This window comes from Schistocerca serialis, chromosome 6 (genome assembly GCF_023864345.2).
Source record: "Schistocerca serialis cubense isolate TAMUIC-IGC-003099 chromosome 6, iqSchSeri2.2, whole genome shotgun sequence".
Lineage (NCBI taxonomy): Eukaryota > Metazoa > Arthropoda > Insecta > Orthoptera > Acrididae > Schistocerca > Schistocerca serialis.
In genome coordinates, this window is record NC_064643.1 from 534,221,635 (window position 1) to 534,245,516 (window position 23,882).

At 37.7% G+C, this 23,882-nt stretch overlaps 1 protein-coding gene across 1 annotated transcript; it reads right to left on the reverse strand.

The window, feature by feature from the left end:
- Window positions 1-295: 295 nt before the first annotated feature.
- Window positions 296-21,778, reverse strand: LOC126484177 (tetratricopeptide repeat protein 19 homolog, mitochondrial). The gene is made up of 3 exons (XM_050107586.1): window positions 21,398-21,778; window positions 21,045-21,307; window positions 296-865 (listed from the first exon to the last, which is right to left on the reverse strand). Exons 1-3 carry the CDS (start codon window positions 21,656-21,658, stop codon window positions 358-360), a joined length of 1,032 nt encoding a protein of 343 aa, XP_049963543.1. The 5' UTR covers window positions 21,659-21,778; the 3' UTR covers window positions 296-357.
- Window positions 21,779-23,882: the final 2,104 nt, after the last annotated feature.

Below are 23,882 nucleotides of genomic sequence, written 5' to 3' on the forward strand. Positions count from 1 at the left end.
ACAGCACAGCATTTCAAATGGTGATAAAAGAGTACGCTAATCTTCCAGTACATTACCTTAATTCCTGTTTTAACACAACAAGTACATTACTAATATGGAGTGTCCTCAACAGGTCCAAAAACAAATATAAGATACGCTAATTCAAAGAGCCACACTCAGTTGCAGTAGCCATCATAGTATTTTGTACCTGCTCAGTGCCACGCAAGATTCTACTGAAGAACATTATATTTTATTTTTTGCATTATTTTAAATATGAAATAGGTTATCTTTCTTTACAAGAAAAGAAACAGCAGAGTAAAACAGAAAAGTGTTTTACTACATAATATACATTCCAAATCACAGATAAAATTCACCAACTCATACTTTTTCAGGCAGCTTAATTTTCTGCAAACACAGCTCCGCTACATCTTCAACCTCTTTATTCTTCAATCTGCGTCCTTGTTCTCTGGCATACACACAAGCACGTTTGGCTTCATCATACATTTGTTTTTTCAAATAAACAAAACCCAAATTAATGTAAATTGATCCCAATTCAAGCATATCAGGAAATTTTTCCCCTATAGCAGTAGCCTGTTTCAGATATTTCAAAGCAGCGTCTAAATCTCCTTGGAGGCAACTAACCGTACCAAGGTCATTTAATAAAACAACAACTTGCTCACTGGTCTCACCATTGATGCTAACAGACAAGTCATATGCTCTCTTCATAAGATTCTGTGCATCTTTATATCGCCCTGACTTAAAAACAAACTGTGCATACCAATCCAGAGTCATTGCAAGTAGCAGCAATGTATCTTCATCTTTAACTCCTGAATTGAGTTTATTTTCAAGATTTTCAAGACAAAATTTAAACCCTTCTTCAGCTTTCCTGAAAGGTAAAGCTAAGTCTTAGTAATTACAAGAGGAACACAAAATAACAAGAGTGAGATAAATGATAGCAACATAAAACACAAATCTTATACTACACAACATATGCCCATCTCTACCCTCCTACACTCACAATCTAATTAAGCTTAGTAACAATCATTTCTGCTTGCAAACCATCCAATAAAACAATCAAGCAGTGCACACATTTGCTTCAGCTTTCAAGTAACCTTGATATGATAACACAGTTTACACATGATAAATAACTGGGCATTTATGCAAACCACAATATTTTTCCTTCGCTACATAAGACTATGTATGGCAAGCCTGAATTTCACCACTGACTAAAAAACAAATTTAACATGAAGTCATTTCTGTTTGTTATGTTACTGTATTTGCCCTAAAAATGTAAAACAACAATGCATTTTCATTTTAACCATCCCTTGATTAAAACAGAAGAAAGAAATTTCCATTTTAAGCATAACACTTTTAGAAGAAGTGGGGGGGAATCAGTACATTACATGAAACCAAGAAGAGTTACTTAGTAATAATACATTTCAAAAAGTAAATTCATACTAACTTTATGTTAGAAATCTGATCTCATTTGAAGCTCACACTCATATCTTACTTCAAATTCTGCATTTCACGTGGACTGGATTATTCATCCAAACATAGTTTGGGCTGCCTTTGTTTCCCTTTCCCCTTACACAGTGTTTCAATACGGAGTTTCAAGGTGGCTGAATCTCAGACAAAAGAAACAACATGAGCTGGAAGGCAATGAGGATTGACACATCCAGAGGCAAACAAAAAGAACACATGAAAAGCAACCTAGACGAGATGTTGAAAATGGCAGCAGGAGATGGACAAGTGAACAACAAGCAAACAAATTCTGAAGAACCACATAAGACACCATGACATTGCAATAAGCTAATAAACACAATCTGGGGACAGTCCAGATGGCAACTGTGTATAACAAAAGTAAGAAGGTCACCTGGACATATTTATCTCTGTTGTGACATAAACCATAGGCCATGTGAGGAATTACAGGTGGTGCTACCTAGGCAACTGGAACCATTTCCAGGTACTGCCACCACCCGACAGCCATCTAAATCTGTTTCCTCCAGCAGGCATTTCAGTTCATCAGTTGAAGCAAAGCAAAAAAGGAATGAAGATTGACTGATATGTTTAGTAACTCATTTGGATGTTAGACATACTTATGTTTAGTAACTCATTTGCATGTTAGGATGCTTTGACTTTCTGGGCTTTGGTTGCAGAGTGGTATTTAAGAGTGTTTTCTAAAAAAAATCTCAATTTTGGTATTATGAAATACAATGAAGAGCCAAAGAAACTGGTACACCTGCCTAACATCGTATAAAGCCCCCGCAAGCACGCAGAAGTGCTGCAACATGACATGGCATGGACTTAACTAATATCTGAAGTAGTGCTGGAGGGAATTGACATTATAAATCCTGCATGGCTGTCCATAAATCCATAGCAGTACAAGGGTGTGGATATCTCTTCTGAGCAGCATGTTGCAAGGCATCCTGGATATGTTCAATAATGTTCATGTCTGGGGAGCTCAGTGGCCAGCAGAAGTGTTTAAACACATAAGAGTGTTCCTGGAGTCACTATGCAGCAATTCTGGATGTGAGAGTTGTCGCATTGTCCTGCTGGAATTGCCCAAGTCCGTCGAAGTGCACAATGGACATGAATGGATGCAGGTGATCAGACAGGATGCTTACGTATGTGTCATCCATCAGAGTTGTACCTAGATCTATCAGGGGTCCCATATCACTCCAACCACACACGCCCTACACCATTACAGAGTCTCCACCAGTTTGAACAGTCCCCTGCTGATATGAAGAGTCCATGGATTTATGAGGTTGTCTCCACATCCATACACTTGACACAATTTAAAATGAGACTTGTCCAACCAGGCAACATGTTTCCAGTCATCAACAGCCCAATGTCAGTGTTGACAGGTCCAGGCCAGGTGTAAAGCTTTGTTTCATGCCATCATCAAGGGTACATGAGTGGACCTTCAGCTACGAAAGCCCATATCAATGATGTTTTGTTGAATGGTTCATACGCTGACAATTGTTGCTGGCCCATCATTGAAATCTGCTGCAATCTGCGGAAGAGTTGCCCTTCTGTCACGCTGAACAATTTTCTTCAGTCATTGTTGGTCCCGTTCTTGCAGTATCTTTTTCCAGCCGCAGCGATGTCTAAGAGTTGACATTTTACTGGATTCCTGACATTTACGGCACACTCATGAAACGGTTGTATGGGAAAATCCCCACTTCATCGCTACCTCGGAGATGCTGTGTATCATTGCTCACACACTGACTATAATACCATGTTCACATTCACTTAAATTTTGATAACCTGTCATTGTAGCAACTGTAACCGATCTAACAACTGTGCCAGACACTTGTTGCCTTATATAGGTCTTGCTGACCACAGCGCCATTTTCTGCCTGTTTACATATCTCTGTATTTGAATAAGCATCACTATACCAGTTTCTTTGGCACTTCAGTGTAATTAATTTAGTAATAAGTGCTTCAGGAAGTCTTAAGTGAGGTTATATAGAACGAATGCAAGGCTTATATCATGGTAAATGTGTGAATGCAAATCATACGTACATAAAAAGCAGAGATCAGTGACAATGATGAACATGTTTCAAACTCCTCTGACAAAAACATTCTAAGTTAATGTAATGTATTCACTTATGTCACAGGAAAAGGAAATTACATAATAAAAGAAGATTTGGCAACAATACATTCTGTACATGAAGTGCACTTGAACAAATATAAACAAGAGGGAAAAACTACATGTCAGGGAGTGATCAGCATATAACCTACATGCAACAATGAGCCAAAACATTATGACCACCTGCCTGACAGAATGCTAGTCCACATTTGTAAAGCAAAACAGCATCGATTTTGCACGGCATGGATTTGATAAGTCCTTGGTAGGTTTCCAGAGATATGTAGCACCAGATATCTACACTTAGGTAACAGTGCTCCTGTAAATTATGGGCCAGTCCTATGTGGGTGCAGAATTGTTACCAGATGTTTTCCATTGGGTTAAAATCACACGAATTTGGTAGCCAAGACATCAGTGTGAGTTCACTATCATGCTCCTTAAACAACTACAGCATGATTATGGCCTTGTGACACAGACAGTTATCCTGTTGGAGGTTGATGTCACCATCGGGAAAGACTCAAGCGTGAAAAGACACATGTAGTCCACAGATGTCATGGTGTCTTCAATTACTTCCACAGATCCTACAGGAGCAAAGACGAATGTTCCACACAGCAGGATATTACCCACCAGTTTGCATCCAGGTACAGTCCACACTTTCAGCAACATTTCATGTGAATGACATGTCCAGACACGATCACTGACATGGGGTAATGAGAAATGCGATTCCTCTGACCAGAGAGATATTTTCACTGATCCACAGTCCAATCTTGATAACCCATGACTGCTAGCTTGATGATGATGATGTCGGATCATCATGGGGACAGGTCGGGGTCATCTGCTGTGGAGCCTCATGTTCAACATTGGCACTGAAATGTGTGCTCTGATACACTAGTGCCCGAACCAGCACTGTACCCTGTCAGATCTTCCATACATTGTTGCTTATCCTGCTTTACGGAGTGGACAAGTCTCCAACCTCCATGTTCTGTGATGAGGTGAGAGCATCAAATACCTTGTCATCTACTCATGGTCTCGCCATCCTTCAACCACTTTACATAGATTCTCAAGACAGTAGCAACAAACAGCCAACTTTCTTCACCATGCTCATTTGCAGATGCTGGTCCATAATAATATATATTTTGTCAAAATTGCTTATGTCAATAAATTCCCCATTTGTAGTTCAGATCATCACTACAGTGATTCTCCATTCATCTCTGCTGTGCTGATAAACACTGGTAGAAAACGAAACCTCAACACCAAGAAGGAGTTGCACGACATGAACAAAAGTTGGTAGGCATGTTTATACATCTGAAATATGATGTCTATCCAAATTTTGTGCCAGATGCATCAGAGTGGCATTAGGAGCACCACTATGAGGATTCATATCAGGTTTGCATTAAACATGCACCATAATGGTCACGAGTGTTAGTTGCCTTTGAGATTGGACATGGTGAGTTGATGTCAGTCAAGAATTACTCTAAGGCAGGGGTTCCCAACAAATTTTAATCGAGGACCCCCTCATCGAGTATGATTGGTACCTTGTCATATCACAGTATCAAGTAACTAAAAAAGCCAAATTAAGAGTCTTTTTATACATTTTCTATTTTTAGTACTTAGAAAAAACAATGGCATATTCATTATTGAAAAAATATTGAGCTTAAAACTTTTTCAATTTAGCCATCATTGTTATTGTTAAATTTTTGATTATTGCTCAAAATCTTTGTCTTTGAAATATATTTAATATATTTTTTTATTCTAATAGCATCTTGCGGACCCCTCTGGCATAGCTCGCGGACCCCTGGGGGTCCACAGACCACCTGTTGGGAACCACTGCTCTAAGGCAACAAAGATGCCATTATCAGCTCCTCACTGAGTCTGAATGAGGTTGTGTTGAAGGTCTATGAGAAGCTGTATGTTCCTTCGGTGATACTGCAGAAAGACTTGGCAGGGATGTAACTACTGCACATGACTGCTGGCGGTTGTGGTCCCGAGAATGTACAGTCGCAAGAAGACTGGGCTCCGGACGGCCACGTGCCACTACCGAGAGGAAAGACCATTATGTTCGACATATGGCTCTGGTGCATCATACTATGTCTGCAGCAGCAATCCGAGCAGCAATTGACACAGCAGTGACACAATGAATGGTTACAAACTGGTTGCTTCAAGGATACTTCTGAGCCAGATGCCCTGTAGCAGTCAATCCATTGACCTCAAACCATTTGTGAATTCAGTGGTGTTAAGTGAGAGCTCATTGGATGGCAGAGTGGAGGTCTGTTGTATTTTCTGACGAAATCTGGTTCTGCCTCAGTGCCGGTTATGGCTGTTTGTTGGTTAGGAGGAGGCCAACTGAGGGTCTGCAATCAACTTGTCAGTGTGCTAGACACACTGGATCTACACGTGGAGTTATGGTCTGGGGTGTGATGTCGTATGACAGCAGGAACACTCTCGCAGTTATCCCATGCACACTGACTGTAAATCAATATGTCATTCTGGTGATTCGATCTATTGTGCTGCCATTCACAAACAGCATTCCAGGGAGTGTTTACCAACAATGTAACACTCATCCTCATAGCACTGTTGTAACCCAACATGCTCTACAGGAAGTCAACATGTTACGGTTGCCTGCTTGATCATCAGATCTGTCGCCAAATGAGCACATGTGGGACTCCAGCGTCATCCACAAACAGCATCAACTGTCCTGTATTGACTGACCAAGTGCAACAGGCAAGGAACTCCATCCCACAAACTGACACCTTGCACTTGTACAACACAATGCATGAACATTTGCATGCTTGCATTCAACATTCTGGTATTTACACCAGTTATTAATGTACCGACATTTCGGATTTGCAATGGTTATCTTATGCTTACATTAACTTATAAACTTGCATTGTTAATCACTTAAATGTGTTACCTAGAAAAATTTATTGCCGAAATTTCATTACACCACAATAATTATTTTTTCGTGTTCCAATTTGTTTTTCTTTCAGTGAATTTTCCTTAATGTACCAGGTGATCAAAAAGTCAGTATAAATTTGAAAACTAAATAAATCACGGAATAATGTAGATAGAGAGGTACAAATTGACACACATGCTTGGAATGACACGGGGTTTTATTAGAACCAAAATAATACAAAAGTTCAAAAAATGTCCGACAGATGGTGCTTCATCTGATCAGAATAGCAATAATTAGCATAACAAAGTAAGACAAAGCAAAGGTGATGTTCTTTACAGGAAATGCTCAATATGTCCACCATCATTTCTCAACAATAGCTGTAGTCAAGGAATAATGTTGTGAACAGCACTGTAAAGTACGTCCGGAGTTATGGTGAGGCATTGGTGTCGGATGTTGTCTTTCAGCATCCCTAGAGATGTCGGTCGATCACGATACACTTGCGACTTCAGGTAACCCCAAAGCCAATAATCGCACGGACTGAGGTCTGGGGACCTGGGAGGCCAAGCGTGACGAAAGTGGCAGCTGAGCACACGATCATCACCAAAAGATGCGCGCAAGAGATCTTTCACGCGTCCAGCAATACTTTTTTTTTTTTTTTTTTTTTTTTTTTTTGTTCTAATAAAACCCCATGTCATACCAAGCATGTATGTCAATTTTCACCTGTCTATCTACATTATTCCGTGGTTTACTAAGTTTTCAAATTTATACTGACTTTTTGATCACCCGATATTACATGCCTGCAATGCCACAGGTGACATTCACTCTCACAATTGGCATTGATCACAGTGCCTTGGCTCATATGTGCACTGTGATCATATATATCTTCTTATGTAGTTGAGGATACCAATGAGAAGTTTGTAAAGCAAAACAAGGGCCATATCCAAGTCCTGGTAATACGAAAATTGTATTCAAAACCCAGAAAGTCAAAGCATCCTAACATTCAAATTAGTTATTAAACATAATTCAGTCCATCTTCATGATATTTTTGGTTTGCTTTCAGCAGAAAATGTGGTCGCACACTAGAAGTCACTGTGCAATGTAGCAATTACATTGTAATAGAAAACATCAATGTTGCCTATTGACCTCAGCCTGAGAAAACTAAACCCAATGCTAGACTGATTTATCTTCTTGATAGATGAAATCAATAAAGAAGTAGATGGCAAGAAATCATGACAACATTATTCACCTCTGAATTCCAAAATATTTACTGAATCCCAGGGCAAAATGACCATCATACTAAAATAAGAGAAATCAGAGCTTGCACAGAAAGATTTAGGTGTTTTTGCTATTCTACTATTTGAGAGTCGAACAGTAGAGGAATAGTCTGAAAGTGGTTCCATGAGACCTCTACCACACAGTTATGTGTGAACTGCAGAATAATCAAGTGCATGTAGACAAGTGACAAATTTGACTCTCCCAACTTTAAGAGAATTGTATGCAGATACCACAGCCACTATGTGTAAACATAACGGTTATAACTGACTTGATATTTTTACAACAGTGCCATAAATGAAATAGTCCAATATTTCAATGACAACTGTCTAATTGCAAATGACACAAAGACTGTAATTTTAAAAAATCTGAATAAAGAGTTTCAGAAAAAGCACAGCAGGAGATTCTGGCATCAGACATGTGTGTAGATTCTTTGGCCTGTAAGCTGCCTAAAAGCACATTTGCATATCATGAAATAAAAATATTGGATTGCAAATGTTTCTAATGAATATTTCTTTTTATTAGAAAATCTATCAATGACCACTTTAACAATCTCCAGTAAAGGTAAAATTACATTTTTGTTAAATACTGTATATACTTGGCTTCAATAAACAACAATAAAATAACAACAGATTATTAAAAATCTTGAAGTCTGCAGGCTATAAGGGACTAACCATTAAAGGCATTAAAAAGAACATAAACTTTTCAGGAGCCATATCTTCAGCATAATGTGTTGGGCAATTTCCCATGTATGTCAGAAATACCTAAGTACACCAATAGTGATAAATCTAAAACTGAAAACTATCAACTAATTTTCATTTTACCTTTATTTGCTAGAACAATTGAAGAAGTTATTAACACAGAACAAATGAAGTTTCTAAGCAAATACAACTTAATATTCAAAAATCAGAATGACTTTATGAAATACAAGTCAACATTCGTAGTTGTAGCATAGACAATAATCGAGATGGTAGTTGTCATTATGAACAGTGTACATTATTGGAGTGTTCTTTGACCTAGAAAAAGCATTTGAGTAGTCACCATTACAATGTTGCTTGACAAGCTATGAAACCTAGCAATTAAAGAAACTAGTTACAAGTCAAAAAAATCTTAAATAAGCAACAGGAGACTATTTGTGTTGTTTAAAATTAATACTGGGCTTTTGAAACGCAAAACACTTACAAAACATATGAGATTCTACAAGGCTGTCTCACAACCACTTTCTCCCTTTTTTGTGTTCTCCCAACTTCAAAAGAATTGTATGCAGATACCACAGCCACTATGGGCAAACACAACGATTATAGCTGACTTAACATTTTTACAACAGTTCCAGAAATGAAGTAGTCCAGTATTTCAATGAAAGCCATCTAATTGCAAATGACACAAACACTGTAATTAAAAAGAAATCTGGATAAAAAGTTTCAGAAACAGCACAGCAGGAGATTCTGAAATCAAACATGCGTATAGGTCCTTTGGCCTGTAAGCTGACTAAAAGCATATTTGCTGTAAACACGATTAGCAAACACTATAAGAACATCTATGTCTTCAAATATTCGTACTGTACATTGTTCTTATCAAATTTTGACTCTGTAATATAAATATGGGGCACAACAGTTCATGCCAGTCTGAAGAATGCAGGAAAAATTGCAGAAATTATTTGTGATGTTCGACATTGAAAGTAATATCCTAGCTTGGTGTGTTTACCATATATTAAATGTATACTGTTTGCTAAAACAATGATATCAAACTAAAATCATGGCCTACAGCAGCTTGCCACCAGCAACATAATAAAATAACATCACTCTGCCTGCTAGAGATCACTGTTATTCTACTTTTCATTAACAAGTATAAGCTACAGTTTTTTCTGTTACAGCTATTATGGTTTTTACTATATATGCTGTCACTATTTCTACTACTAATTCCACACTAAATATAAGACCAATCACAACAGTTATCATAATGAGTTACCAGCCATTTTACACCCACTGCTGGGTGAATGCCTCATACAGAATTTTCCATGCACTATGGTCTTCAGCAATACTCATCCAAGTTGCTCCTGTATGTTTTTCCAAGTCATGTACTCACCTTCCACTACATCATTTCAATCTCCTCCTATTATTTGAGATCCATGAAAGAACTTCCTTAATCCATTCACCATTAATCACTTCACTATATGCCCCAACCACAATTTCATTTATGTCACAGCCATAATTACATCCTCCACTCCAGTCTGTTCCCTGAGCGATTTCTTTGTATTTGTACTTTCCACCATACATCTCTCTCTTGCAGAAAGGACTAGTGGAAGGTTACCATTTGGCTGAATTCTCTCATGAAGACTGAAAATGTACAAAGAACAATGCTGTTCGCTTGTACACGTTAACAACTGAAGGTCATTTACTGAAAGTTTTTCTACATTCACTCACCATGTTCAGTAAATGCCATCAATAACCTTACAACATGGCACTGTTCTGTGAGACTGAATAAATACAAACCAAGTATCATTAATTATCAATAAAAGTATGGTCTGACACTAATATTTACTTGGATGACTCCTTCCTGTAGATGGTTTTGGTGTAGTTAGTAGAACCTTTCAATGAAACTTTGTGTGTGCATTTGTTCTTATAGCTCTGATTCTTGAAAAAATAATGTTTCAGTATAAAGTTATATATTTTTGCCTTCTGTGTGTAAATCTTGAAGAGTATGGGAGACAGGGTGCAACTTTGTTTTAGTCATTTAGTTATTCTGAAGGACTTCCAAGAAATTTCTTTCCCATCTTTAATGACACATTCTGCTGACTTTCATATGTTTATGATACTTGTTACATAAATTTTTGGCAATTCCCCTGACGGCAGCAACTTGAACAATATCTTTAGTGGCAATGTATCATATGTTTTCTCATGAACTATGAGGACCAAATGACAGCTTAGATCCCTTTCCACTCTCTTCTCCATTATTTGTCTTAGGGTAAAGATGTTATCCAAACATAACCTGCCTCTTCAAACGCTACTTTGTTCTTCCACTACAATTGTAGCCTTCTCCACTCTTAATGTTAAATTCCTCCCAAACCACAACAGTACAAGTTTATATGCCACCTAGCACTGCCAAAGATGCTGAAATGGAAAGACCATATGATGAGACAAAAGAAATTACTGATATAGTTACAGAACACAAAGTATTACTTGCATGATGATACAGAGAATTCCACTAACAGCTGGTAAAACTCTTGTTTTATTGATACACAAGCAGTTTTGTGGCCTAAAGCTGCACCATCAGATGCAAACTTGTTAAAAGGTCATAGGTGTGACCATTGCTCCTAGACAAGATATATTATTCAGTGAATATTATCACTATATTGGTGAATGAAGGATCCAATGTTTTAAAATTTGCCTGCATCAGTGTGATGGCAGGGCAACCCAGTGTTGGGGAGGGTAGAAGCAGCCCGCATATGTGTCTAACAGGGAATCCACTGAGTGCGAAGTCACAAGTTCAGCCTTTAGTGAGGCTCATTTGTAAGTGTTGTGTTAACAGTTACGACAGGAAAAAAATTAGGTGCTAATGACTCAACATGTGCATCAGGAGGATGACAGAAAATGAGTGTTGGGGGACATTCAGCAATCAAACTTTTATGGGATGTATGTATTATAATTCACAAAATGGACACTGTTAACATACAAGAAATGTTCAAAAAATGAACCATTAACTGGCGTCATGAACACTGAATGAAAAATGGCCTGTCACAGTCATTACAAAGGTTTGCACTGTTCAGATTGAAGGCGAACTCCTTGGGAGTTATGAACTCTGCAAAACATACAGCTACATATCCACTGTTAAAGAATGCATATAGAATCATATTGGTATAATGGAGTGATGAGAACTGATGGAATGTGACTGCACGCAACCAACTGTGAAAACAGTCTGTTGTGGAGCTTATCGTGAAACTGGCTATCCTTTAAGCCACAGCTGCAGATAGTGCTAAAATATGTATTATAAGCATGGAAAAAACAAACATCCAAAGGCTGAATTTGTCCAACGGTTCCAGGTAGTATGAAATGGAATAACACACACTTTTCAGGAGGGACAGTTTGCTCTAAGGGAGTACGATTTCTATACGCAGACAAGGAATCAAGCAAAAGCAAGTTTGGCCAGCTACTGGTCAAAAGCCATGCTTGTGTCATAGTTGTAGTTCTCTTGCTCCCATGTTCCCACTCTTGCTTGCTGTGACATCAACATTCCCTACTGCCCTTTGAATATCATGCACATGGGAAAGAATCATATGAGGCAGAGCACCTCCAACTTCTTGCAGCACAATAAATAACTTTGCAGCAAATCGGCATAATTTTATATGAATGCATTGAGACATTGATGTTAGTCACATTAATACAATCTCTTGGTACCTCTAATTTCCAGGGGTCCATTCACAGGCATTCCCTTTTCAAATTTTGACTGGTCACAGTTGAAAACAAATTTGTTACTGAATGATGGGATAAGTTTGTTTATCTCATTTACAAATTTTTGGGTCGATTCCACAGTTTGCTGTGGTTTGAAGTTATGCAAACATCCACTGCTTCCCTTGACATCACTGTAATCTATGTTGCATCCCATTTGATGTGCATAACGTAGGAGGTCATTGTCATGCACATCATGTAATTGTATCGAGTGGCCTTGAAACATGCAAACGCCAGTTTTGTAACAAGTGTGTCCTGTCCTCCATTGAATATCCATAGTTTTTCTTAAGCAGTACATGTTCATATTGCCTTTTACTAGGTGTGGTAGATCTCCCATGTACGTAATTATGTTTAGTTCCTGCTCCTTGAACAGTTGTTGTTCTTGACTATGTTTCACTGGAGACGGGATTTGTGGCTACCTGTTCAACAAGGATGATGAACTACTGGGCTCGATACCTGTTTCACTATCACTTTCACTTGTTAAGCACATTTTGTTATGACTGCACTCCTCGTGTACATTGTTCACACAGATGAGTGTATACGGCACACACATTTGACTGACTCACCATGCAGAAATGCTAATAGTTCATCTGCCACTTCTTTCTCACTCTGGGAAATTCCTTCAGTTCCTTTCTGATAACATGTCAACTTTGGCAACTATTCTTGTAGATATAAGGCAATGTTTGCTTTGTTTATTATTACCACTGCTATGCATTGTGTCAATACCACTAACACTGTAGCACCGTTGTGAGTTGCTCGTTGACTAAGCAGTTCACCATGAAGCCTCACGCTGTGCTCACCATTGGACAACTCCAGTCCTCCCCTCTGTTGCCATTAGCAGACAATATTGTGGTTGTATGGTAGATAATATGTTGGGTGTCAAATGCCATAAACATCATTGGCCTTTTTAGACCTCGCACTCAAGGGGTTCCTTTATGACAGATTCACGAGATCACCTTAGTCACCTTTGTGGACTGCTGCTCCCTTTTCCAACACCAGGTTACACTGCAGTCACATGAATGCAGCCAAATTTTGAAACAAGGAACACTTCATTCAACACTATAAAGTCACAATTTTCACTGAATAATATATCTCAACTAGGAGTGCTTGTGTATCAATAAAACAAGAATTTTATCAGTTGTCAGCTGAATTCTTCTCAACATCATGCCTTTCAACAGCTGCAGATCCCCAGAATATAAAATACTTTGTGAAAAAATTGTGACAGGGGTGGGGAGGAGGGGGGGGGGACAGAATTTGACAGTTGGAAGAGAAAATGAAGCAAAAATAGTGGGGGAATTTTGACTGGGGGAAAGGTATGAAAAAGGAAGCCGCATGGTAGAAATCTGCACAGAGCGTAATTTAATCATCGTTAATACTTGGTTTAGAATCATGAAAGAAGGCTGTATATCTGGAGAGACCTAATTACATAACAGTAAAACAGAGACTTTGAAATTCGATTTTAAGTGCAAAATATTTTCTGGGGCAGATGTGGACTCTGATCATCATGTGCTGGTTGTAAAGTGCAGATTAAAGTGAAGAAATTGCAAAAAGGTACAAAATTCAGGAGCTGGGACCTATATAAGCTGAAATAACTAAAGGTCGTTGAGAACTTAAAAGAGAGAATTAGGCAATGATTGACCAAAACATAGGTAAGGAACACAACAGAAAAGGAATGGATAGCCTCACGAGATGAAACAGTGAAGACAGCAGAGAATCGAATAGGCAGGAAGGCAAAATCCAGTAGAAATCCTTGGATAGCGCATGAGATACTGAATCTAAGTGAAAAAAAGGGAAAAAATATAAACATGCAGCAGACAGAAATAGAGACGTCTAAACAATTAGACAGATGAAATGCAAGGATGAAGAAGCATGCATAACTAGAGGAAAGATAGATGCTGCCTATAAGAAAATTAGAGAGACATTTGGAGAAAAGAGAAGCAGCTGTATGAATACAAGAGCTCAATGGCAAGCCAGTACTAAGCAAGGAAAGGAAAGCTGAAAAGTGGAAGGGATACATACAAGCGCTGTACAAGGCAAATGAATTCAAATGCAATACTATACAAAGGGTGGAAGAAGTAGATGAAAAGGAGTTGGGAGTATGATACTGCAAGGAGAATCTGATAGAGCATTGAAAGGCCTACGTCAAAACAAGTACCTAGGAGTAGATGATATTCCCTCAGAATTATTGAGGTCTTTGGGGATGCCAGTCTTGACAAAACTCATGTGTTCAGTTTGCAAGATATATAAGAGACACGAACTCCCTCTCACTTCAAGAAGAATGTGATAATTCCAAGTCGAAAGAGGGCATGTGCTGGCAGGTGTGAATACTACCAAATTATAAGTTTAATAAGTCACACTTGCAAAATACTGACACAAGTTATTAACAGAAGAATGAAAAAAAAAAAAAAAAACTGGTAGAAGCTGATCAGTTTAGGTTCCAGTGAAATGTAAGAATACATGAGACACCACTTACCTTATGACTTATCTTAGAACGTAGGTTACAGCAAGGCAAACCTATGTTTTATGGCATTTCTTGATTGAGAGAAAGGTTTTGAAAATGTTGACTGGAATGCACTAACTGAAATTTTGGAGGTAGCAGCGGTAAAATACAAGGAGAGGAAGGTTGTTTTCAACTCGTGCAGAAAATGGACTGCGGTTATATGGGTCAAGGGGCTTGAAAAGGATGTGGTGGTTGAGAAAGGAGTGAGACAGGATTGTAGTCCATCCCCGTCTGTACATTGAGCATTAGTAAAGGAAACCGAGGAGCAGTCTTGAGAGGGAATTAAAGTTCATGGAGAAGAAATAAAAACTTTGAGATTTGCCATTAACAATGCAATTCTGTTATGAGGGGCAAAATATATGGAAGAGCAGTTGAACAGAATGGATAATGTCTTGGCTGAAGCTGACAAACACATGCAGAACGAGGCAAAAATAAGTGTAAGGAGAGCAGTGAGAGATGCTTTCAATGATTTTGAAAATAAAATTTTGACAGTTGAGCAGAGTGAAAACCCCGAGAGATTTTGGTCTTATTTAAAATCAGTAAGCACTTCAAAATCATCTATTCATTCACTCAAGAGATCATACTGGCACATAAACAGAAGATAACAGAGTCAAGGCCAAAATAATTAATTCAGTCTTGAAACTGTTTCACCATGGAAGATCATAAAACAGTCCCTCGTTTCAGTCATTGCACCGAAGTCAATATGGCAGATACTGAGATAACCGATGATGGAAAAGGAAAGCGGCAACTGCTTAGTAATGGAAAGGCATCAGGACCAGATGAGGTACATGTAAGTTCCTAATAAGATTACACAAAAGAGATTGCTTCCCTTCTAGCACCAATCTATTGTACATAGCCGGAGCAACAAAGGGCACCTAGCAATTGGAAAAAAGTGCAGGTCATTCCCATTTTCAAGAGAGACCGCAGGACAGATGCACACAATTATAGACACATATTGTTGACATCAATCTTTTATAGTGTCATGGAAGGTGTTTTACACATTAAGATTTTCTGGAGAATGAAAAATCTGCTGTATAAAAATCAACATGGATTCTGCAAACCGAGTTCTTGCGAAACTCAGCTTGCTCTGTTCCTCTCTGAGATCCATAGTGTTGTAGACAACACCACTCAGGATGATGCCCTGTTCCTTGACTTCAGAAAGGCATTTGACACCATCCCACACTGCCTTCTAGTGAAAAAAAATATATTGAGTATCAGACCAGATTTAAGACTCGATTCAAAACTTCCTTGGGGATAGAACTCAACACATCACACATAATGGAAGGAAATCGACATGTGCATCCCATTTTCCAGAGTACCCCAAGGAAGTGTGATAGGACCCTTTTCGTTAACAGTGTATAATTGTAGAAAGTATCAGATGCTCTTTTACATTGTTCGCAGATGATGCAGTTGTCTGTAACAAAGCAGCTATGGCACATGATAGTATCAATTTCCAGAATGACCTGCAGAGAACTGATGAATGGTGCAGGCTCTGGCAGTTGACCATGAATGTTAATAAATGTAACATATTGCATATACATAGAATACAAAAGCCACTGCCGTACAACTACACTATTGATGAGAAACTGTTGGAAAAAGTCTTTACTGTAAAATATCTAGGAGTAACTATCCAGATCGACCAACCTTAAGTGGAATGACCACATAAAACACATTGTAGGAAAAGCAGATGCCAGAATGAGATTCATAGGAACAATCTCAATGAAATGTAACTCATCCACAAAGGAAGTGGCTTATAAGGCATTTGGTCAACTGACTCTTGAGTATTGTTCATCAATATGGAATCCTTTCCAAACAGGGCTGATAGAAGAGATAGAGAAGATCCAACAAAGAGCAGTACGTTTTGTCACAGGATCATTTAGTTAGTGCGAGAGCATTACCAATATGCTCAAAAAATTCTGTTGGCGCAATTTACAAGAGAGGTCTTGTACATCATGGACAGGATTACTATTGATATTTTGAGAAAGCACTTCCTGAGACGGGTCGGACAACATATTACTTCCTCTCACATACATCTCATCTCACATAATTACATGATAGAAAAATTAGAGCCAATACAGAGGCACTTCACCAGTGGAAGAGATTACGGGGGGATCAGTTGGTAGCCACACAACACTGGGTGGCTTAATGAGTATGATGTAGATGTAGAAGGTTATTAAGATGAACATCAAGAACAGTAAAATAAGGGTAATGGAATGTAGTCAAATCAAATAAAGTGATGCTGAAGGAATTATATTAATAAATGAATCACTACAAGTTGTAGATGAGTTTTACTATTTGGGCAGTTAAATACTTTTTTTTGGGGGAATGTAATACCAAAATGCTGCACTAGTTTTCATATATATGAGTTTTGTAGCCAGATTTTCAGTTTCATGGGCAGCATGCTATTCTACACTATGTAATAATAATTTAAGAGATTTCCATTAACCTAGCTGAAATTCCTGAATTTGATCTTTCGTATTTTATTTTTTGCTTGCTCTCCTTTAACAGTAATTCTAAGTGCTAAGATTTAATGACCACTGAACCCTGATTGTAAACTTTTATGGACCACTTAAGTTTCTCTTTGTAAATCAGAATTTGGTTCAAGGCTGGTTGGTTTTTTTACGTTCATTGCAAGGCTTGCTGTGACATTCAGATGAGGCTGGCTAGAGTAGCTTTTTGTTTACATAAATTTCACGTAATGACCACAAAGATAAGAAAAGAGAAATTAGTGCTCGTACAAAGGCATATAGACAATTATTTTTCCCTTACTCCTTTTGCGACTGGAAAAAGACCGTACAGTGTCTTGCGTAGTATGTATGTAATGTAATGTGTTGTTATATTCTTAAATAAATTATCACAATCTATATGTCCAATTTTTTACATCACGAGGGCTTTTTTTTCCCCCTTCCTACAATTGTGTCTGCCCACCTTCATAGCTGAGGGATCAGCACAGCTGACTGCCATGTGTAGGACCCAAGTTTGATTCCTAGTACTGCCAGGGATTTTTCGTTGGTGGGAGGATTGGAACAGCGATCACTCAGTCTTGAGAGGCCAATACAGGAGCTACTTAACCGAGTAGTATTGGGTCCAGGTCATGAAAACTGATGACAGCTGGAAGAGCAGTATACTGACCCCACACCCCTCCACACTGCATAAAATGACACCACTGGCAGAGGCGATCAATCAGCATCGACGGGCCCGGCAGGTCCTCTGCACAGCATTTACTTTTAATTAGTTTTACATTTGTGTCTATTGTTACCTGTCACCTACTATTACTGGAAATTCTAATATGTTTTAGGACTACCACATTGTGGAGAGTTACTATTTTATTATTTAACTGTCATGACTGTAAGGCAGCACATTACTGATGCTGTATTCAAACATTACGGGTTTGTTCTTCCCACTCACCTGTGTTAACTTACATTTTTCTACATTTAGAGCAAGCTGCCACTCATCATACCAAGTAGAAATTTTGTCAGAGTCATCTTGTATCCTTCTACCATCACTCAGTGGTGACACCTTCCTGTACACCATAGCATTGAGCATTTTGTAGTGGGTGTTGCTGTGTTTTATCACAAGACTTTTATGATTTCAATGGATTATTTTTTGTTCATTGTTAAAACAAGTCTTACTATTCTTTTTCAAGATGCCTTCAATATATGTTACCTTGTCTGTTAAATTTCCTTCCAGCTCTGTACCACTACCACACTGCATGTATCACGATTTTAATTCTATTTAGCTTTCATTTTGACCCCAAATGTATTTCATACATAAGAAGGGTGCTATGCCTTTTATCCAAACAAGAAATTTATGCCATTAACAATAAGTCAGTAGCCTACTAAATTACAACTGCATTTTTTCCATACTTCTCCTGATCACAGTTTAAGTTTCATTGTATAAAATATGATGTTTCCAAATTTGCAACAAATTTAAGGCTATTAAAAAGTAATAAACTGTAACACAGTCCATGTGTATTAATAAATTTGAACTGAAGTGAAACCTGAAAACTGTTTTGTATTTGCATCTGTACATAGGGCACTGTATTCATACATTCAAAATTTTTTTATGCAGTTCGACAAATTCATGAAAATTATCTCTATCATATCAAGAAAATATTTTACGAATTCAGCAGACTATACGATACTGGGTAAATTACTGCTATGGTATTTAACATTACTACTATTATAATCAAGGAATCCCTCTCCATAAACTCTACCAATGGCCTCCATCACTATTTTCACCCTTTCACAAAAGTTCCACCTGCAGATGGAAGAGTGTGAACACATTTATAAATTCAAGCTATCAACTTTGGAGAAACGCCAGATTCGAAATGACAGAAGTAACATTTGTCTGTACTTACTACAGACCTGTCCATCACTGAGTGCTTCAGCTTGAAGTGAAGCTGTAATCAATCATATCTATAATACGTTGTACTTATCTAAGCCAAGCCTCCACTGTTTTAACAAGTTAGTTCTTTCCTAATACTAATAAAATAATGAAATGCTGACCAGTAGGTTTACTTATCCTCAGGAGGCAAAATCTCTGAGAAAGTACACAAAATTATGTTAGCTTTCAGCTCTATTATCCATTCCTCAGGGAGAAGACTCTCATCCTGGAGTCTCAAGTTACCCACTCTTCCTTCTTACCATCTCTAGCCAGTCCTTCTCCCATCAATGAGGAAGGAAATAATAGGTCCAAAAGGTAGGAAAGTACCATGTACTTTCATGTCTCTGTCATCAGCAGTACTTAACATTTCACCTCCAGAAGGTAGGTACAGGACAGAAATTGTCTCATGACTTTATAGTTTGTAGCGAATTTTCCTTCAGATATGATTAAAGTTCTTTCCTAATAATCAGGTTGTATTTCAGGAATTAAACACCCTTAAAATCAGATGAATAGATCTAGAAATATTTATTTTACTTCCCCCTTAATTTTTACTGTGTTCGTGAGACACAATAACTTACAATATAAATAGTATCTGTGACTTTGAGGGCAAACTGTTATTATGTGGTTAATATTTTATATGGCAAATAAGTAAGATCTGCTTTGCAATCTAACACTTTCCAATGTTGCTATTAAATCACTACAGTACTATCAAGTCATTTCCTGGGAATCTGTATTGCAATAAGACCCATGATTCCCAGTGTCTGGTGCTCTGCTTGTAAACTGAGCACAGAACCTCATTTTCTGGCTGTGCCCATCTAATAATCCGAAGGGAGGCAAAATGACACATGTAACTTTCCCATTTACCATGAAAGTCAACTGAAACCAAACTAAATGGTCACTAGAGTGAGGACCCAAACAAAGAATTATCAGTATTATAGGAGGAACCCAACACGAGTGCACCTACATAAATCACAAATAAAATGCTGTAACCGAAACCAGCAACCATTAAGAGTTTAGTTTCAGACAAGGCACAATTTAAACATAATTTAAAAGAATTTTTTGTGGCCAACTCCTTCTATTCCATCCACGAGTTTCTCAACAAGTGCAGTAGACCATTTTAATGAAAATTTAATATACTTTAATTTTTGACAATACTTGGTTATGACGGCCAAGTAACTATCTACTGTGTGAATGATGGATGTGTGGAAAGCAGATGTAAGTCTTAAGTCTTTAAATACTGGAAGTTCAATTTTAAATCTTCTACATAATCTGACTGTTCTTAACTGAGGATCATTGAAATGAATAATTTACTTTAATTTTTGACAATACTTGATTGTAATTGCCAAGAAACTAGCAAATGTCTGAATGATGGATTTAATGAAAGCAGATGTAAGTATTAAACCTGTAAATATTAGAAGTTTAAACTTAATTCATGTACATAATTTTACTGCTTACTGACTGAGGATCATTAAAATTAATGAAACTCAAGTTTTTCTAATTACATTTTTGTAATGTGTTTATCGACGTTCCACACCCAGGAGGACTCCCTCTTATTATGGGTCTATGGAATGAATAATTAATCTAATCTAAACACCAACTAGGTATGTGTTTTAAAAAAATGGACTAAGATGCCTGAAAGAGCACCAAGCAACATATAGGAAATACTGTGAAGGTAAAACATGTGATTTTTTTTTTTAATCAAGATGTCAAGATTCAGGGGTGAGGGATGTAATCATCCATTAATGTTGTGAGACTAGTAGTTTTTTAGCACATAAGAAATCATGCAAATCTTTTTTTTTAATTAGTTAACATTTGATACCACCAGGTAACATAACGATTGCATGTCCTTTTGATGAAATCACTGGCAAGTACATTATGCAACTTGGAATAAGATACGTAAAACGTCGACAAATCTTTAAAAATTAACATCTCCATCTCTCCACTATTGGCCTGTATTTAGTAGGCTAATCTCTGCATTTACCTTTTTTCTCCCTGTTTATGGTAATTGTCAGCAAGTTTCAGGCTTATATGAATGATTTTATTGTCATCCTGCTGCACACCTTTTCTGAAAAGGTGCTGCATAACGCTAACAAATAATTTATGTGCTTTATCGTGCTCATTCATATCATACGCCAAATTTGCCATAAGATCCAGTACATATACTATACCATCTTCGTTCTGTTGTTCTTGAGCAAGTTTTAATGCAATATGAAGCATCTGCTCTGCCTTTTTCATTTCGTCTTTCTGTAAAGAAAGAAATGTCATAACAAACTTGTAAGTGCGGAACACTGTACAAAAGCTAGTCGTGAGCGAAGTATCGCGCATGATGCACACCTGCATTAATAAAATTGCTCGTTTGATAGTTTGTATTAATTCGGGTTCCTCCTTGCTTTGGAAAAATGAAAACACGCCACCCCATACCAACAGTGAAGGGAAGTTTTCACTTCGGTTTCGATACTCGTGTTCAGTCACAAACGATGTATTTAATTTCGTACTGTAGTCACGCCTAGATGCATTGAATCGCTTTTTAGATAGCTTTGACGATGATAACCATTTGCGCTCAACCTGAAATGCTATTCGCGTCAGACGATACATCTTTTAACTCAGCAGATGCCTACATCTTTTGGACGTCAACTACCACTTCGCACGGTACCACTAACCACAGTGTCAAACTTTGATCTACCGTACCCACTCCCATGACCCAAAGCACTATAGTACCCAACTACCCAGTAGTAGTACCCACCCAAACCTACGATCTCAATGAACACAAGCTTAAAGATAAAAAAAGTCTCATCTACCCCCCCCCCCTTCCCAAATGAATATTGGTGATTAATGTTTCGTTTTAGTAGCAGGAAATGACTAGTGAATGGACGGCGAGAAGACATTATAAAAAGACCCTGTTCATCTTTTTATATGATGTTAAGTTTTGTTCACTTACACTTCGAACAAAACCAGTTCATGAGTGTGGGCAATAACAAACTCGTGTTGAATGCAGTAACCCAAACTGTTTGATATCCCACATAAGCCACCTCAACTAACGACATAGAGGAAAATGCCACAAAGGTTCGGCAATCCGTATAAGCTGTAAAACAGTCCTATGTCACAAAAGCAGCCAGTTTAACTCAGTTCAAATCAGTACCTAATTATCTGAATCGTCAACACAGGCCTGCTTTGACAATGAAGTGGTTAGATTAAGTGCAGTTACTCGTACCCTGCAAAAGCATGTGAAGCATTAGGATGTGCACATCGCTAGACTTCGTGCAAAACTATTACTGGACTGGGAAAGTGCCTATCATTTAAGTACAGACAGCAACAGAAACTGTATCATAAGAATCAAGTAAAGAAGGACAAACAAATTTTGAAGACCATAAGATCCTGATATTTAAAAACAGACATCCTTGAATTGTTGTTAAACCGGATTAGCATGCCACTGAAGGAGAGACGTGCTGCAACATGGAAAGACGAAAACGAGCTGTCTGCTCAACATTTATTTTATTATAACACTCAGACATCCGGGTTTTGTCTGAATGTTTTATGCTTCCATCAGTGCATACATTACATAGATACGTGGAAGGCATACAAATAAAATGTGAGATGAGTCACAATATATTCTACCTTTTAAATCGTAAGTTACGTCAATTCTGCGATATCGATAAACTAGTAAATATGTTACGGTATATTGATAATTTTTACTTATGGACCGTCTGGGTGAAATGTCTCTAATGACAAATTTAACATCTGACAGCACTTCTGATAGTGTTATTGGCTTTGAGGACTTGGGGTTTACATACACTGTACATTTCTCCCATTATTTGGCAGTTGCTTGTCCCACTTAGAATAATATAAAGATGAAGGTCATACTAGTGGCAACAGGTGACAAAGACTAAAACACAGTAGGCCTATGGAACGACAAATGGGGCGTCGATCCCTTTTGTACGTAGAGGCACATGTCTGTGCCTCTTACGTGTCAATCTCTATGTTTATATTCCTTTGATATCAACGTGGTAAGCTGCTGTTTCATCTAAACTCATAAGTGTTTCTAGTAGTAGTAGTAGTTTCTTCATCCAGAGACAATTTACATTGCATGGATTTCGTCAAAAAATACATAGTATATAAATACACACACACATATAAGGTGAACAATACTATACAAAATACAGATGTGCATAGTAGACTACATAAAATCAGACCACATTGAAATAGCATGTACAACTTTGATTATTTACATTGATGTATGAGAAAGACTTTTTACATGGAATACACAGTTGATATTTAGATATAACACATACAATTCCAGCACTTTTGTACATATTATTTATTTAGATCATAGCAACAGTCAGATAAAAATTACTATTGGCACAGAGTACATAAATATAATTGTTTAGTATGAAGCTATTCCAGGTATTCTTTTACACCATAATAGCAGTTGGTCATTAAAAATTTGAATACTGCTTCTTTAAATGAAGACAATTTTTTTATTTCTTTTATCTTTACCAGTAGTTTGTTATACAATCTGCTTCCTTGTATGTTTGTTTGTTTCAGCGCCAAAGCCTTGTTAACTCTTTTTATATGAATGTCATTGCACTCTCTTGTGCTGTAAGTATGTAGATCCGAGTTGGATTGGAAATTGTTAATATTTCGTTTTACATTAATTACGCCTTTCTGTATATAGAGGCACGGTAGGGGTAGAATATTCAGCTGTTTAAAGCTGTTTGAAGGAGTTAGCCTTGAACTGTTTGTAATTATTCTAACAGCTCGTTTTTGTTGAGTGAAGATGGTTTTGAGATTTTTCTTACTACGACCCCAGAAGATGAGGCCA